This window comes from Odontesthes bonariensis, chromosome 19 (assembly GCF_027942865.1).
Source record: "Odontesthes bonariensis isolate fOdoBon6 chromosome 19, fOdoBon6.hap1, whole genome shotgun sequence".
NCBI classification, from domain to species: Eukaryota; Metazoa; Chordata; class Actinopteri; order Atheriniformes; family Atherinopsidae; genus Odontesthes; species Odontesthes bonariensis.
This window is the reverse complement of record NC_134524.1, coordinates 15,820,534-15,837,512: the sequence shown is the minus strand read 5'-3', so window position 1 is coordinate 15,837,512 and position 16,979 is coordinate 15,820,534. Positions and strand designations below refer to the sequence as shown.

Below are 16,979 nucleotides of genomic sequence, written 5' to 3'. Positions count from 1 at the left end.
AATGAAAATAAAAATCTCATTTAAAAAATGTTTAAAAATCAATAAAAATGGGGTGTTTTTGAGTTTTATGTTGGAATGATTAAGAAACACACAACAATGTAATTCTGCACATCATATCTGAGCACGGCACTGCTGCCAGATGACCTTGCTGTTACTCTTGTTACCCAGCAGATATTTCCTGGAAGTAACGCAACCTTAAATGAACCTTTTAGTTTTTTTTGTGATCCTAATTAAGTGAAATGTTTTAATTATAGATCTTTACTGATATTTTTCAAGTCCTCATGCTTGGCTAAGATAAAGGATCCCTTTAAAGTAGTGAGCGCCAACACAATGTGGCTCACACACAGAAACATGTCTAACTGTATTTCAAAGGTTAGAAATGTCTCCCCTTTGTTCAGTGAAGTGAGGTCAAATTTCCCTTTGTTTCCTGTCTGAATATAGTGAGAAAGAAGCACTCGTGCAAGAGAAAATTGTACACAAATATCAAAGGTTTCACAAAATGAAACCTTTTCTGTGTGTGTTTGTGTTTGTTGCAGCGAGGGAGCAGCTGAGACGATCCAGACACAGCAGGACCTTCCTGGTGGAGAGTGGAACAGGAGAGTTGTGGTCAGAGCTGCAGACTGGTGAGTGTGTGTGTGTTTGTGTTTTAGACAGATTCCTCATGTTGGAGATATTGATGATTTTGACCTTTAACCTCAGCACTCTGACTATGTGGGGCAGACCCATCCACTTTAAAGTGGGGCGCAACAACCAGCGTAGTGTCCTGTTTCTCATTTTGAATGCATTTAAAATCCATAATTCAATGTTTTATTTTACATTTTAAGGTGTATTTCACATTCCATTTCATTATTGGTACTACTCTTTGACAGTCGATCACTGTATTGATTTTCCTCTAACTTTTGATTGTAAACTCCCCATGTGCGGTTAAAAAAAAGTCATATTTTATCTAGCTTATCTTCTGCATTCAGTGTGTTCATTTTCAGTCCAGGTTGCAGTCCAGGTTTCACACCCTCGATGTATGCTATGATCTTAGCTTAGAGCTCGCAGCCGAGCAGTGCAGATGACATATCCTAACATCCTAACAGTTATATTAGAACATTATAGATCCTGCTGTTAAAGCCTCTTTATACATTTTAAGAAGCTACTATAGATTTATTAAATATATGTACATTCTTTTGTGCATTTCTAGGCTCAAAGGGCAAGTTGCAAATGAGTATTTACATTTCTTGCTCCATCTTCACTAAATAAAAAATACTATCAAAACTGTTTAGCTTCACAAATTATTTGTTTGATCGTTTGCAGCAGATGGTTTGCTCAGTTGTCATGAGGGTGAGGCACCCCTCCAAAAACTAGCAGACCTTGATTTACGACTCGTTTGAGACTCAGCAGGACTTCCAATTGGCCCGACACAACCACAGAATTTACTAAATTTACTGGTTTCACACACAGATGTTTCTTTTTGTTGAGCCATGACAACAATCTGAGGGCCACGTGGCCCTGTTGACCCTCTCTGCTCTCTTTCCTGTCCACACACACAGGAAGGACCCAGCCCATGGGACTCTGCCTCTGCGCTGTAAATATACAGATGGAGCCCTCTTTTCTCTTCCTCTCTTGTATTTAATTTTCATTTCTGTGCATATCTACTCCTTTGATTCCTCTGCCTTTCTCACTTCTACAGCTCTTTACGATGCCATGTTTAGGGTGTGGTCATTGGAAGCCGGGGTAGACACACTGAAACCAGCCCTTATCTTCGAGCACATCATAAACATACACACGAGCGGCTATTACACATGCCTGAAGGTTGTTTATATTTGAGTGGATTCTAGTTGAAAACTTTAAAGGAAAGCTGCCAACACACGCACACAAAAACCAAAAACATGACAATTAGGCGTTCCACAAAAATGAAGACTTGCTATCATTCACAGTTTCCTCCTACAGTTTCAGGAGAAGCACAGTCATCTCACTGTGCCGCATCGAAAGTATTTCCCAGCTCAGGAATCGCATTGATAAACTTTAAAAGGTTAAATACTTGCCAAAAGACATAAAACCGTTTGGATTTTTGCTCCCATTCTGCAGGTGACAGATATGTCGTTGCAGACTGTGGGGGAGGAACAGTAGACCTGACAGTCCATCAGATCGAGCAGCCACAGGGAACACTGAAAGAGCTCTACAAGGCTTCAGGTACAAGGCTTTACAATAACCACACAAACAAACTCATTTCCGACAGTTACTAACGCTGTGGGGTTTCTTCCAGGTGGTCCCTATGGTGCTGTCGGCGTAGACCTGGCCTTCGAAGCCATGTTGTGTCAAATCTTCGGCGAGGACTTCATCCAGAGCTTCAAAGCAAAGCGTCCGGCAGCCTGGGTGGACCTCACCATCGCATTCGAGGCGAGGAAACGGACTGCGTCACCAGGCAGAGCCAACGCCCTCAACATCTCCCTGCCGTTCTCTTTTATCGAATACTACAAGAGACACAGAGGGCAGAGTGTGGAGGCCGCACTGAGGAGGAGCAAGTGAGTCGGGTGACAATGTGTTAGCAGTCTTTTTATGGTTTCAACAACACAATGCTGTTTTTATGTATCTGTAAAAATCCGCCTTTTTCTTTATCTGTGTGTGTCAGTATGAATATAGTGAAGTGGTCGTCCCAGGGTATGCTGCGACTGACGCAGGAAGCCATGAATGAGCTCTTCCAGCCCACCATCATCAATATAGTCAAACACATAGGTGAGAAGCACATAAAGACAAATATCTAGACAACATGGGTGCACATGTACATACACAACATTTATGTGCAGTAAATATATAAAGTAATATAAAGAAAATACATCCCCACTTATATCTAAATTACTCAGAAGAGTTTTAGAAAATATGCACGGAATCGTGGTTAAAATGTTCCAAGAAAAGCTTGAAATTTTGGGTGAAAATTGATCTGTGCTGCCATACATTCTGAATAGAAAAGAAAACATCCTCTAAAATGCTACTTTTTTTTCTAAGACACTAATAGATATTCACAATTGCACCCTTGTTGGTCTGAGCAGTGATCATTTGGATGCAAAACTCGACAACAAGCAGACCATCATTCACATTTGGCATTTTATGGCCAAGGAGACACATTATGTGCCCTTTTTTTCACGAGCTGACACCATTTCCTGAAGTTGTGATGTGATGTTGTTGGACTCAGTCTGTCTGGACCTACTCGCCTGTTCCTTGTGCTCGAGTACCTTATATTTAGATTTATGTAATGTGCTTTACTTTATGCCTTGAAGTTATGTACACTATGTGTGTATGTACTGTATCGTATGTAAGAATATACATGTACATGTGTACACATGTAAATTATTTCTTCAGTTAAGTGAACTGTGTAAGTCAGGATGAGATTTGATGTTAAAAGCAAAGAAAAAGCAGGAGCAAAACTAGTTTAGAAGTCCCTCTCACAAATAACAGCAAATGCTGCATCTTTTGAAGTTGAAGTTAGACGGAGATGACTGACTGTCACATTACTCTTTACTTTGTTTTCACTCACACTCTTTGAGTGAGCCACTGTCCATAAAAAAATGTTGAGTAGCACAAAATTAACCCGAGGCTTCGATAGATGACTTCATTCTCTGGTTTTCTCGGCCTTAACCACATAGAACTCTTCCAGAAAAATGCAGAGTGTCTGTTTTAAATCAGTCGCATTCCAGCGGTGCATTTAAAGCCACGGGCCTGGTTTCCTATATTGTAGCTATGCTGGCCAAAAAAAAGGAGGGTTATGAAGGGTTCTGAGAAGAGTTAGAAATCAATATCCTTCAGTGAGAGCACAGCAGCCCAAAAAGTGACACAGCTTAATGTGTGAAGTTAAAGGGATATGACACCCCCAGGCCAAATTAAGTGTATCCCCGCATTCCCGAGACATAAATAAGTGTGTGGGAGCGTTTTCCTGGCGACCCAGGCATTGTCCGAATCTCACAGCACTGACCACTGCTTGGTTGCGCGTAATACATACATGCTAGCGTCGCCAGCGTCGCCACTTGAAATATTTCGCCCAACGTGAAATAATTTACTTGATTTACCTTCTAATTACTGTGTGAGTGGTGTACTTTCACATCGAGTGCAAATGACTGTGTAAATCTACACAGAAGGTTTGGTTTGCTCATGTCGGTTTGGGAACTAGTTTCCAGTGCGGAAAACACAGCCGAAGCACACTCCCCGCTACGTCATTGGGAATCCCCCCCCCCCCCCCCTGGCTGCTTCACGCTGGTTTGTTTGAGGAAGTCGGGGGTAAATTAATTCACGTTGGGCGAAATATTTCGAGTGGCGACGCTGGCGACGCTAGCATGTATGTATTACGCGCAACCAAGCAGTGGTCAGTGCTGTGAGATTCGGACAATGCCTGGGTTGCCAGGAAAACGCTCCCACACACTTATTTATGTCTCAGGAATGCGGGGATGCACTTAATTTGGCCTGAGGGTGGCATATCCCTTTAAGTGAACGAAACATTTTCGCCTTCTTACAGAGGAGTTGATGGCAAAACCGGAGGTGCGAGGTGTGCGCTTCCTCTTCCTGGTTGGTGGGTTTGCAGAGTCGCCCATGCTGCAGAAAGCGGTCCAGAAGGCACTGGGGAGGACGTGCCGCATTATCATCCCTCATGACGTTGGCCTGACCATACTTAAGGGTGCCGTGCTCTTTGGGCTTGATCCCACTGTGGTGAGAAATCAGCAACATCACTTTGTGCGAGCGAGGGGCTTTGATACATGACCTAATGGCCTCTCCTTCTCAGGTCCGTGTACGGCGATGCCCTTTGACCTATGGGGTGGGTGTGCTGAACCGGTTTGTGGAGGGGCGCCACCCTCGGGACAAACTCCTCATCAAAGATGGACGTGAGTGGTGCACGGACATCCTCGACCGCTTCGTCTCTGTCGACCAGTCGGTGGCTCTGGGCGAGGTTGTGAGACGGAGCTACACGCCCGCTCGGGTGGGCCAACGGAAGATCATCATCAACATCTACTGCAGTGCAACAGATGATGTCACGTACATCTCCGACCCCGGTGTCAGGAAGTGCGGAACGATAACTTTAGACCTACCGGAACCGTTGCCGCCACCGGGAGCAGTGGGAGGAGCAGGAGCAGGAGGAGCAGGGCCTGAGAGAAGGGAGATCAGAGCAACCATGCAGTTTGGAGACACGGAGATCAAAGTGACAGCCGTTGACGTCATGTCTAACCGCTCCGTCCGGGCTTCCATAGACTTCCTGTCCAACTGAGGAGGAGCAGGAAGAGGAGAAGCAGGCTTGAAAACACACAAAACTGTTCTGAAAAAAAAAAAAAAAAGTTGTCCATTAGAAGTGGGCAACATTGCATTCATCGAAAAGCTCGACCGCATCATTCAAACATTTGAGCTTCGGTCAAAAACATTTTTAAAACTCTGAGCTGAAGGGTAGAAAGCCCACTGTGCATCCATAAAAAAGGACCATCTGCCTTCGTTGGAGTTTCTCATGTCACCCTGTTGTTTGAAGCTGTTACTGTATGGATCCCTTCTTGCAAAGAAGCTCCAGAGAGGCTGTAACTTTCTCAGAATTTGTTTCCACTGAGGACAACTTTAAACTTTTATGACCTAAAGAGACTCCACCTTCCACAGTATACTACCTAGAGTGACACTAACTCATGTTAATTGCTAAATTCACAGACTATTGCCTCATATAATCATTGATACCTCATTTAAATCCTTTTATAACGTCCACATACAGAGGGAGATATGAAATCCATTACTCGGACTGAAGGTTTGCTTCTCTAACATGGTAGTGCTTCCCCCAGTGGTGAAAAGACTGAACTACAAGCTGAAAAGGCATTTAACATTTCAAAGCAAGGGACCTGATGAAACTGAATAATTTAGTTAGTTTAATTTAGTCCAGATTTGTTTAAACTGTGTGACAGTTATTTTTCGAAGCATTGAACGTATTGAAGCAGTATTATTTGATGCAGAAGCTCCCAACACCACGGTATTCATTTGGACAAGCATTTAAATTCATTACATTTTTGTTTCCTCAAACGTCTGAAGAATGTGTTTGGTTCTTTACCTGCTATAGTGCACCAGTATTCAATAACAAGTCATAACAAGGCAAAAAATAAAAACCTACCAGTGAGCTAAAGCTCCACGGAGCTGAGGGGAATCATAGTGCTCTGCAGCTCTCACGTGTCCTTATTCGAACTATAATCTACAGTTACTGACTAGCGCAGCTTTAAAGGAGTCCCAGCAGAGAGAAAAGACAACTGGGACAGGGTGTTGTCGCTAAATACTATTTGTGTTGGAGGGTGACTGGCTGAGCGATGGAGTAAAAAGACCGCAGGCGGGTCAGACACTCTTCATCAGCACGATTGAGGTCGCCACAGTGGCTGATCGTGTGGGAATACTGGTCAAAGGGACACTTGAGAGATCACGCTGACATTTATTGATTGAGACTGTCAAATCATATCGCCCGGAGGGTGAAAAGTTATGTAAAAGATATCAAACGCTTTGATCCTCCAAGGCACGACTAACTTTCCAGTAACAGAACACTAACTCTTGAACTGTTCTGTCAGATCGCAAACAGCTTGGTGCCCGTAGAGAAAAGGAGCTCCAAAAAGAGAAAGCAAATGTATCACGTCCGCCCTTAGAAAAGAAAGCTGGTCTGAGGCTCTGAGAATAAAAACATCGCATGGCCCTCTTTTGCATTTTTACAAATCAGAAAAAGGTTTCATAAAACCCAAACAAGGTTTTAATGAATCTACAGCCTCTTTAGAATAATTCCATCCAGATTTGAGCAGTGTAACAGTTGTAGTTCCATACAGGACCTAGTTTAGGGCGATCAAAATGCAAAAAAATGCAGTGAAATGGCCCTTTATGCCCATCCATTTTAATCGCGAATTGGATGCCAACTTCAGCGTCGTGTCTATGGGCTTGATGTGGCGCTCATGTAACACCCCCACATTTAAAATCACTGCTCCACCCTTGCCTGCAAGGTTTAAGGCCCATTCCCAATCCTCCCCTTAGCCCCGTGTCCTTGTTTTGCATGTAGACTGCCCCTTTTCTTTTAGGGATCAAGTGCTCATTGAGGCCTACAGCAGGGGCTTTGGGGTCATTTAGATGACCAGAGGAATTAGGATTGGGTCTAAGTGTCATTAGACACGAGATTCTGCAGTATTGGTGAAAGTCAGACAATACTTCTAACCATGATGCATCACATCCACTCAGTATCGTATCCAGTTGAACACTTGTCTTAATAAAATCTGTCTAAATCTAAATCCAACTGTCTTTTTGGTTCTTCTGTTATATACACTGCCCGTGTCAGTGTTGACTAAACTCATCACATCGTCTGCTTGAACTCTGCAGTTTGGTGAAGGATACATTAGGCGCCATTTTCAGCCTAATCATAATATGTCTGTTCATTTTTTATTTATTTTTTAAATACAGACTTGAATTCTTTCAAGTTCTTTTTTTCTTTCAACTTCAGAGTTCACCTGCTATGAGTATTAACACACCATCAAGAAGGAACAGTCAGGATGATTTCAGCCGTGAATTTATTGATAAGAATGTTCCAATAAATAGTTTCACACAGCGTGACCAACAGATAAATCAGAACTGCTCATCAGTGCTTTATTTTGCCACGTTAAACAAGTTTGTTTCCTAACACAAAACCAGATACGAAGCTCTAACCAGCTCCTTCAGGTCAGAGGCAGATCTGAAGGCGACAGCAGTGCGAGTCTGTTTCGAAACTAAGGGGGGGGCTGCGCCAGCATTTCTCGGTGAGGTGGCTTTAAGTAGAGAGATGCTTGAAATGTTAACATTACCAGGTCAAAGCTTCAGTAAGAAAATAAAAAAAAAAAAATCAGCCAAAAGTCCACAGAATCTGGGTAAAGAAGTTCTCATGAACTTTTACGGTTTTGCTTGACAACACTTAACATCTGTGTGCGTTGGGTTGTGACAACTCATTTTTAATCGAGAATTAAAATCCAAATACAGGTCAACGAGCTCAGTTGCACCTAACAAATCGCTGCTTTCAGCCCCGCTGTCTGCATTTGGATTTTAATGCTGCTTCAAAATGGGGCCGTGTTCTTGTTCTCCGTTAGTGAGCGTGGGGTCTACCGCGGCCTCGACCCCTGCCGGCGCCACCTGGAGGACCGTCTACGCTGCTTCGTGGGTTCTTGATGGTCTCATCTACTGACAGGATGAGACATGCTGCCTCCGATGCCGCTGTTAGGGCATTGATTCGTACTACGGCAGGCTCCCAAACGCAGGCGACAAAGTTATCAGCAATATCCTCGTTGTTGATGTCCACGCCGTACCACATGCCACCCTGTGATGAGAGAGGTGTCGCACGTAATGTCAACACAGCTTAGAGGCAAATAATCAAATGATACAGGAAGATTGTTGTTTTTTTTCTTTTTTCTTTCTACCTGGGCGTGTTTTGCGCGCAGTTTGTTGAGGATGTTCGTGGCGTCGAAGCCAGCGTTGTCACACAGCTGTCTGGGGATGATTTCCAGGGCCTTGGCGTATGCACCAATCAGCAGCTGCTGCTTTCCAGGAATGGTCCTGGAGTAATCACGCAGGTACTTGGACAGCTCCATCTCTATGGCTCCTCCACCCGCTACAATGGAGTCATTCTACGAATGGGTTGATACAGTTACGTTGGTTAAAACAATACGCACAGATCTGCCAGCAAATCATGCTAAATTTGGTACTTTTGATCAAAAATCTGCATTAGAAAGTCTTCACTAGATGGGAGGAAAGTTTGGTGTGAACCTGGTGCTACCGAGGTAACAAATGACCTTTCTTATTTGAGTTTACCACAAAAAAAAGTTCAGAAGAAAGAAACCAACACTCTGCTTCTGTACAACAAACCCTGAAATGAAAGTGTTTGCCAGTTATCCTGAACCACCATAAATATGCTACTTATACCCTACTTATTGAAGGCAGTCGCATTTAATGTAAGCTTGTCACAATGTTTGTTACCAGCAGGAGCATTTAACCTGGAGCAGGTAAGAACAATGGGCCTCGTGCAAGAACCGTTCGAACGCACAGATTTGTTCTTAAATCGTCCGTACGAGTGATTTAAAGGATAAGACCGGTTTTTTGACATTGGGCCCTTGATTTCACATTATAACATGATGTTCTACTCACCCCTGCTTGTTGTTGGTCATTTGGAGCTGTTCCGAAGATATTCGCGAGGCGTCTGGCTGCTCTCATGAGATATTCGGCCATGAAACGGTTTCCTATGGGCAAGCTTATACAGGCACAAACTATGCTGTTTATAATTCATTAATTACTGTACACTAGCACTGATAACGTGGAGGTGCGTCGCTTACTTAAAAAAATCCGGGTTACTAATTTTGAATTTTAGCCGAATGAATGAATAGGCAGCAGGTCTGTGGGCTGTCTGTGGCAGTAGCACGACGAGGACGTCAGTAACACCCACTTTACGACAAAAAAATCAAAATTACAATAACCCGGATTTTTTTAAGTAAGCGACGCACCTCCACGTTATCAGTGCTAGTGTACAGTAATTAATAAATTATAAACAGCATAGTTTGTGCCTGTATAAACTTGCCCATAGGAAACCGTTTCATGGCCGAATATCTCAAGAGAGCAGCCAGACGCCTCTCGAATATCTTCGGAACAGCTCCAAATGTTCAACAACAAGCAGGGGTGAGTAGAACATCATGCTATAATGTGAAATCAAGGGCCCAATGTCAAAAAACCGGTCTTATCCTTTAAGAGAATTTGCGCATTCACCAATCTTTTCGTATTATACGTTTTCTTTCAGGTACGAACAGAATTTACGAGTGATCCAGACCTGTCGTAGGAGTTTTGTAAAATAGTCCGTTTTGTTGTTTGCTGTTATTCAAATCAAGTTTGCTTGACTAATGGATTGTATATTTAATTACTTTTAAGAAAACAAATAAATATATACATTATACCCCATAATGATGCTGAAATTATTCTGTTTGACTTAAATTATGCAATAATTGAAGGTTAATTTGACTCTGTATATAACAAGGTCAATGGGAAGCGTAACCAGCGGCTGTCTTGCTACTTTTGGATACCTTAGTGCGTCAGGCTCTTGGAAGAGACTGTGTGGAGACAGACGAATGGCTGACATCGCGATTTAGATTCCCAAGGACTGTGCTGCTACAAATATGCAGCTTGCTAGAGCCACGACTCCAGAGAAAAACACGCCGATCAAACCCAATTCCACCACACGTCCAGGTCCTCACCATCTTTGGATTTTTGGCCAATTGAACCTTTCAGAGGGAGATTGGAGACAGATCGGGTGTGTCCCAGTCCTCTGTGAGTCGTGCGCTCCCCTTGGTTATCAAAGCTCTCATCAGTTTATCACCTACGGTACATCAGATTCCCATAAACCGCTGTCCAACAAGTACAAATTAAGAGGGACTCTCATGCCGTGGCTGGACTGCCAATCATAATCGGAGCGATGCACACTGCACACATATACGCATCATTGTGCAGCGCACTGAGCTGAAGGCCAGGTGGGTGTGTCTCCATACAACGGGGGGCAAACTGCTCTATAGCCCAGAGAAGGCATGCCAGATTTGCAAAATATTGCCATGAACGAGGGTCTCCTACTACCTGAACCAGCACAGGCAGACCAGAAGGTGTGGTGCCAGAAGACCCCCCTCATTAACCGCCCCATCAAAGTGCCATCATGATGAGGCAACAACTGATTGCACGGCTTTAGTTGCAGTCATCGATCGCCTGCCCAGGGCGAGACGTTTTTTTTTTAAAGGCATTTTCATATCAAACCATTTATTTTTTATTTCGGTGACTTTACGAACTACAGGTAACAATTAACAGCACTCGTAATTGCTTCCCATTTCTTCGCTTTAGCAGGTCCCGTAATTCCACTGCTGACACTGCTAAAAATGATAGATTTTCCTTTTTGGATCTCTCAAAGCAGAACTTCAGTCTCAGAGCGCGTATTCTCATGACTCAAAACTTCCTGGCACAGCAGCGAGGAAGCCTTATATGGTATCATTTTGGGCGTGGAGTATGCAAATTTACTATCCTCGTGGACGTGTAATTAGATACGCACAGGTGTGATTCATCATTTACACAGGTCGTTTACACACTTTTTCCGAAGATAAGAGCGTTTGTTGAATCTGACGTGGCGTGTTCGTACGAGACCTTCGTACGAAAAAAGTAAGAGAAATGTAGAATGAAAATACGAAAATGTTCTTGCATGAGGCCCAATGTGTTATTCTCCAACCTAAACTCAAGTCATGCCTGAGCAGCACAGTTCTGAGCTGCTCATGTGCAACTGACCTTGATGGCTCTGCGTACGATCATGATGGCATCGTGCAGGGATCGCTCCGTCTCTTCTGTGAACTGTTCCGCTCCACCTCTTAGGATGATGGTGCACGTCTTTGCCTTCGGGCAGCCTTTGAAGAAGTTGTACCTAATAAGGAAACACGAGAATTGATTCTCCCACTTCTGTCATATTTAGGAGTCGAGACAGATTCAAACAGAAACAGTACAGCTTGGAGAGTTACGTCACTATATATTTCAACAGTAAATTCAAATGATCTCTTAATAGGACAAGCGGCAAAAAGTTCACGAGGTTGGCAGGGGCGTAATTAAGTAAATCTCATTAGGAGCACGAAAGTTGATATTTGGTGCGACCTCCTTTATTCTTCATCACAGCCTGAACCCTCTTAGACAAGCTTTCCTTTTTTTAAGTATTCTTCAGGAATAGTTCTCCAGGCTTCTTGAAGGACATCCCACAGCTCTTCTTTGGATGTTGGCTGGCTTTTGTTCCGTTGTCTGTCAACATGATCCCACACTGCTTTTATAATGTCGAGGTCTGGGCTCTGGGGAGGATTCATCCCTCCAGAAGACTAGTTGCCACTGCTTTGCCTCTTCTTTAGGTACCATTCATCCTCCACTGCAGCAATTTTCTTGTTTCAGGAAACACTGCCAATAGCTCTCTGGGAATCACAGTGTCGATGCAAAAATACTACTTCATGTTTGTAAAACTATTCCATCTTTGGCATTTTTCCACCAAAAGAAAAATGTGTCTCTGTGACAGGCTGCTATTAACAAAGAGCCAAAAGATACCATTTAAATGTGGTTCTTAAAGTCTCTTGTGTGTAGGCATGGGCCGGTTACCGGTTTCAAGGTATTCCACAGTATTGAAAAGTCAAGGTTTCAAAACCACTAAAATTTTAGTTTAAATTTTCAAACCGTCCCTGCGGTATGAACGTTTTTATTTTAATTTTTTTTATGTGGCGTCTCGTCAGAGAGAAAGTGAAGGTCCCTCACACCATGTGCAGCTGCAGCGTAGTGCCCCTCCCCCTGCCCACCTCCGCTTGCTGTGAGTGACAAGCAGGCAGCTCTGCAGGCTGTATGATGGCTGAGGCAGGCGAGCCCGCCCTACGTTTTGCTCAACTCTTACCTTTCTCCTCCCACCTGGACCTCTTCAAAAAGTTCGCACTGTCCCAGCACGTCGTCAGTCATAGCTCCTACAGAAGTCTGGATGGAGCCTCCACAGGCCTGAAGGGGACAATAAGCAGAATCACTCAGCAAAGCGTCACATCAGCATTTGTATCAGTATCGTAACGTTGGATCGTAAAACCAAACTCAATTCCAACATATTTCAAGAATAAGTGATATACACATATTCTTGAAAATAATTACAATTAAGAAAGATATTCCAGGCCAACTTTGACAATAAAACACCACGGCTCTGAAGAATAAATGCAAAACTTCAGTTTCTCTTTGTCTCACCATCATGGTCCTCCTCAGATCCTCCTCCTGCACCCTGCCAGCACAGAACAGATCTCTGTCGGCAAAGTACTGCGTAGCAACATCGCCAATGGGCAACTTGGACAGAACCACCTTAGCTCCTGACTTATAGATCTTCTCCAGTTTATCATACAGGATGTTCCATTCTGCATCCACAATGGCCTGGTAGTCCTGTAGAAAACAAATAAAGTTAATGGGGAAGAGTAGGAAAAAAGAAACAAAAAAGACGATTTTGCGACAGTTTTGTGTGTTGTTGTGACGTCCTACCTCCACCGATTTCACGCGGACCTCTGCGTTATCCTTCTCAGCCTTCAGCTCCAACTCCACGTTCAGCAAAGCAATCTTTGGCATATCGTAGCGTTTGGGCTGCATCTCAAACCCGGCGTAGGAGAAGGTCTTCTTGAACGCAACCCCAGAGATCAACTGGGAATCCTGCGCAGACCGGGAGCAGAGGACTCGATTTAAAATGAGTAAAAAAACAAAAACAACATCCGCAAACTTCACGACTTACACAACAAAGGACACACTCTTAACTCAAGCAACTACTGTTGTCAAACTCTTCTCTTTGCGAGATTTCCTTTATCTCAATGTGAAGTTAACACCAACCTCGAGGGCTCCACCCTGCACTTTTTTGATGCCAATCATCTTCAGAGACAGCAGCTCGTCCAGAGACGCGACGGCATCCACCACCATTTTGGAGAAGAATTCCTTTTGACCAGCAATCAGCTTGGAGTTTAGGGCCGTAGCTGCACATTTCTCCAACAGCTGCCTCTGCTCTCTGAGAGTAGAAAGGCAACTTTTAGATCACATCTTAAACACTTCAACATTTCGGCAGTGGAAGTGAGTACTTACTGCTTGTCGTCTTTCTTCACAGAGACGGCGATGTCCCTGATCTTGCTGACGGCGAGGTTGGTGGCTGTGCGGAACGCTCTGATGATGGTCTGAGGGTGGAGACCCTCCTCCACGTACGGCTTCAGCTGCTTCAGGAACTCAGCCGCCAGGAGAGTAACTGATGTGGTGCCATCGCCAACCTGGAGACGGGTGCACAGGAAAAGAGAGGGTATCCCCAGGTTTGACCACATGAAATTTAAGACCTTTTTAAGACCACAAAAAATGAAAATTAAGACTGGGGTCGCGACCCTGGGGGGTTCGATCCCCTCTAGGACACAAAACATCACGTACACAAATCAGTTTAAAATATGTTATTTCACAGGTCATGCAGAGCAGTCACTGTACATATTGTGGATAGGTCAAGTAATTGAAAAATTCTTCAAAATAATTCCTTCGTTAATAATTGGTCCCACAAAACTTTATTGTATTAACCCATAAGAACCCAGACCCATTTCTACTTAAATGAAAATTAAAGGGGTTATAACACAGACTAAATAGACCACATAGAACCCATTTCAGAATTTTTTCCCCAAAATACCACCCCCCACTGTCAGAGATCTGTAATGTGACATAAAATATTTTTCAATACTCATCTGGATTGAAGCAGCAAACATTCAGTGCAAGAGTTTAAAAAAAACCTACTTTATTTGACTCACAGCTGCTAGTGTTTTGACCTCGACAACCCAACAACATTTTTTTTTTTTACGACTAGTTAACTTTATAAAGAAGGCGTAATCGCTTGTTTGCTATGGGTCGGGACGGGACAACATTGTATTCAAAATATAAAATATTTTATAGGACTTTTTAATGTGTGATTTTATAAAGTTGCACGAGATACCAACCTTTCGTGAATTTCGCCAGCCGTCTTCTTTCGGTTGAGCTAATCTAACGCGACGCTGAAGCTAGCAAGCTTCCAGGGAAGCACGGAGGGGAGGGGCTGTGTGTGTGAGTAGGCTATGTGAGAGAGACGCGAGGGACAGAGACGGAGGGAGAGCAGCAAGGAAATGCAGCTGAACGAATACGAGTATTTTTTAAATAGCGTTAAAAAAAATAATAATAACGAAACGCCATATGTGGCGGCCGGTGTTTAATCTGTGGCGCACCGCCACGAATTAGTCTATGTGTGGGAAACACTGCCAGAGAAATTTAAGACCTATGTATGACATTTTAGACCCATGACACACATTTAAGACCTTTTTAAGGCCTAGAATTTTTAAGACTTTTAAGACCCCGCGGCTACCCTGGATCAGTTCGACCGAAATTTGAGATGTTAAAAGTCCAACCTCGTGACTGCTGCAGCACACTTCCACCGAACATGCATCTCACCTCGGCATCCTGGGAGCGAGCAATATCCACCAGAGTCTTGGCTGCAGGATGAATCACATCCAGCAGTTTCAAGATGGTGGCCCCATCGTTAGAAATCGTGGCCTTCCCTGAAAAATCCCAAACATTGACGCATTTTTATTAAGTAACCCATCTTTAAAAAAAAAAAAAAAGATACATTTTGAAATCTTTTCTGAAGAATTTCACCTCACCTCTTCCATCCACCATCAGTTTGTCCATCCCCCTGGGCCCCAGGGTGGTCCTGACAGCCTCTGCAATCACCTGCAGGTGAGGAGATTAAAAAAAAAAAAAAGAAAAGAAAAAAAAGGTGTATTTAGATACTTTAAAACGATGGCTCATGCCCAACAACTAAGAAGTACACACAAATCTAGAGAGACGGGCGTATCCGCTGACCTGGCAGGCATTGATGTTGCTGACGAGCTGGGGAACACCCTGAGATGAGTCTGTCCCCTCCTTCAGCAGGATAACAGGTGTGGGCTACAGGGGAAGGGAGAAAAGGGAGACAAGGGAGTATGCTGGACCCAAAACTTTAATTTAACATAAGTCACATGTTGACAAGTTTTGTTTAAGATATAAGTACTGAAAGAACACCATTGCTGTCACAGCCTGCCAGTTTGGAAAAACACAACAATACAAACCAATAAACAACAGTAAGCTGGCTGTGATAGTCAAATCCAGATCACTTAACGAAATTAACTGACATGCTAACAATGAGTCAGTTTAAACTAATCTGGACGATTTTCATATGTGTATATATATCTGGACAATAGTAATATAATTACAAACATACTGCCGTAATAAGAGTGGTTGGTACACACTCATATTATCAAAATATAATCAAACCGACGGGTGACAACACTTCAGCTGATGTGATGCTTTCCAATCCATCAGACATGCAGTTGGCATTGTCAAAACCCGGATGTGTGTTGTTAACTTCCATCATGTTACAACCATTAGCTTACACGTTTCAACAAATGACGGTGTTTTCACATGTCCAGCTCAATCCTGACAGGCTTTTCAGACGAGCTGAACTGAAAAGCAGCAAATGTCTCCCTGCAGGCAAGCCATACAAAGAAGCTAAAGATGTGGCAGCTAACTTTATTAAAGCGTACAGAGATTAGCGGCAACAAACAACATGACTTAAAAATGCTAAAATTCCATAAATAATTACTTTTAAAATATGAAGGCACCTGAGTCTAATAAATATTTTATTCACGTTATCCCAGACTTGCTGGCATCGCCCTTAGCATCATAGACGCCCATTGATAACGGGATGCTAACATTCGCTGGCTAACATTAACATCTTTTTTTACTATAATTTCCACAAAATAACTGCTTTCCAACACTTTCAACGGATCGCAATGAACAATACGAGCGACTCCGTTACAAATGGTCTTAGATAAACTAGAGGATGGACACGGATTGTGGTTTGAATAATGGGCATGAATGCTAACACACTCACCATCATCTTTGCAGTTCTTTCGAGAAGCTTTCCACCGGCATCCCATCCCACAATGCCTTTCGACAGCTAGCGTTATTGGAGGTACGTTCAAGAACAAGCCGCGCTACGTTTGTAAACAACTTGAATTTCCAATTTGGCACGTTTGTGATATAAAGCAGACTTATTGATGCTAGAGGAGTAAATCACTTATATTTAGCCTCAAACAGAAAAAAGATAAGCAATGAAAATAAGTAATAATTAATTTACTTATGGAAATAGGAATGTGTATAACAGGCTGTTTTAAAAATAAAAAAGGGATGAAATTGTGTTAAAAAAAAATTCAAACCCAAATTTCTAAAATAGCTTAATTGAAAATTAAGGTTTTTCTTGTCCAAACATCATTCAATATCCTTTCTGAATGATAGCTAGGTAGCATTTCTGATTTGGAAGTACTTGGAATATCGATCTTTGATGAATTGTCACAGCTTATCAGTAAGAATGTCTTCAAAATAAACATCCACATTGCGTTTTT

At 43.0% G+C, this 16,979-nt stretch overlaps 2 protein-coding genes across 3 annotated transcripts in view; one reads left to right on the top strand and one right to left on the bottom strand.

The window, feature by feature from the left end:
- The window catches only part of hspa12b (heat shock protein 12B), a 28,346-nt gene extending 21,106 nt beyond the window's left edge, over window positions 1-7,240 (top strand). For both annotated transcript variants that reach the window (XM_075450776.1, XM_075450777.1), the window contains 6 exons: window positions 537-623; window positions 2,077-2,181; window positions 2,255-2,513; window positions 2,621-2,724; window positions 4,496-4,686; window positions 4,760-7,240. In XM_075450776.1, the coding sequence (XP_075306891.1) occupies window positions 537-623; window positions 2,077-2,181; window positions 2,255-2,513; window positions 2,621-2,724; window positions 4,496-4,686; window positions 4,760-5,239 (1,226 nt within the window). In that variant the 3' untranslated portion in view covers window positions 5,240-7,240. The remainder of the gene's footprint in view (window positions 1-536; window positions 624-2,076; window positions 2,182-2,254; window positions 2,514-2,620; window positions 2,725-4,495; window positions 4,687-4,759) is intronic.
- A 275-nt stretch (window positions 7,241-7,515) lies between these two features.
- cct7 (chaperonin containing TCP1, subunit 7 (eta)) lies at window positions 7,516-16,546 on the bottom strand. Its single transcript, XM_075450821.1, has 12 exons — window positions 16,469-16,546; window positions 15,400-15,483; window positions 15,198-15,267; window positions 14,989-15,095; window positions 13,624-13,802; window positions 13,378-13,549; window positions 13,039-13,203; window positions 12,754-12,942; window positions 12,422-12,519; window positions 11,293-11,425; window positions 8,409-8,615; window positions 7,516-8,308 (listed from the first exon to the last, which is right to left on the bottom strand). The coding sequence occupies exons 1-12, from the start codon at window positions 16,472-16,474 to the stop codon at window positions 8,078-8,080; spliced, it is 1,641 nt and encodes a 546-aa protein (XP_075306936.1). The 5' UTR covers window positions 16,475-16,546; the 3' UTR covers window positions 7,516-8,077.
- Between the last annotated feature and the right edge of the window lie 433 nt (window positions 16,547-16,979).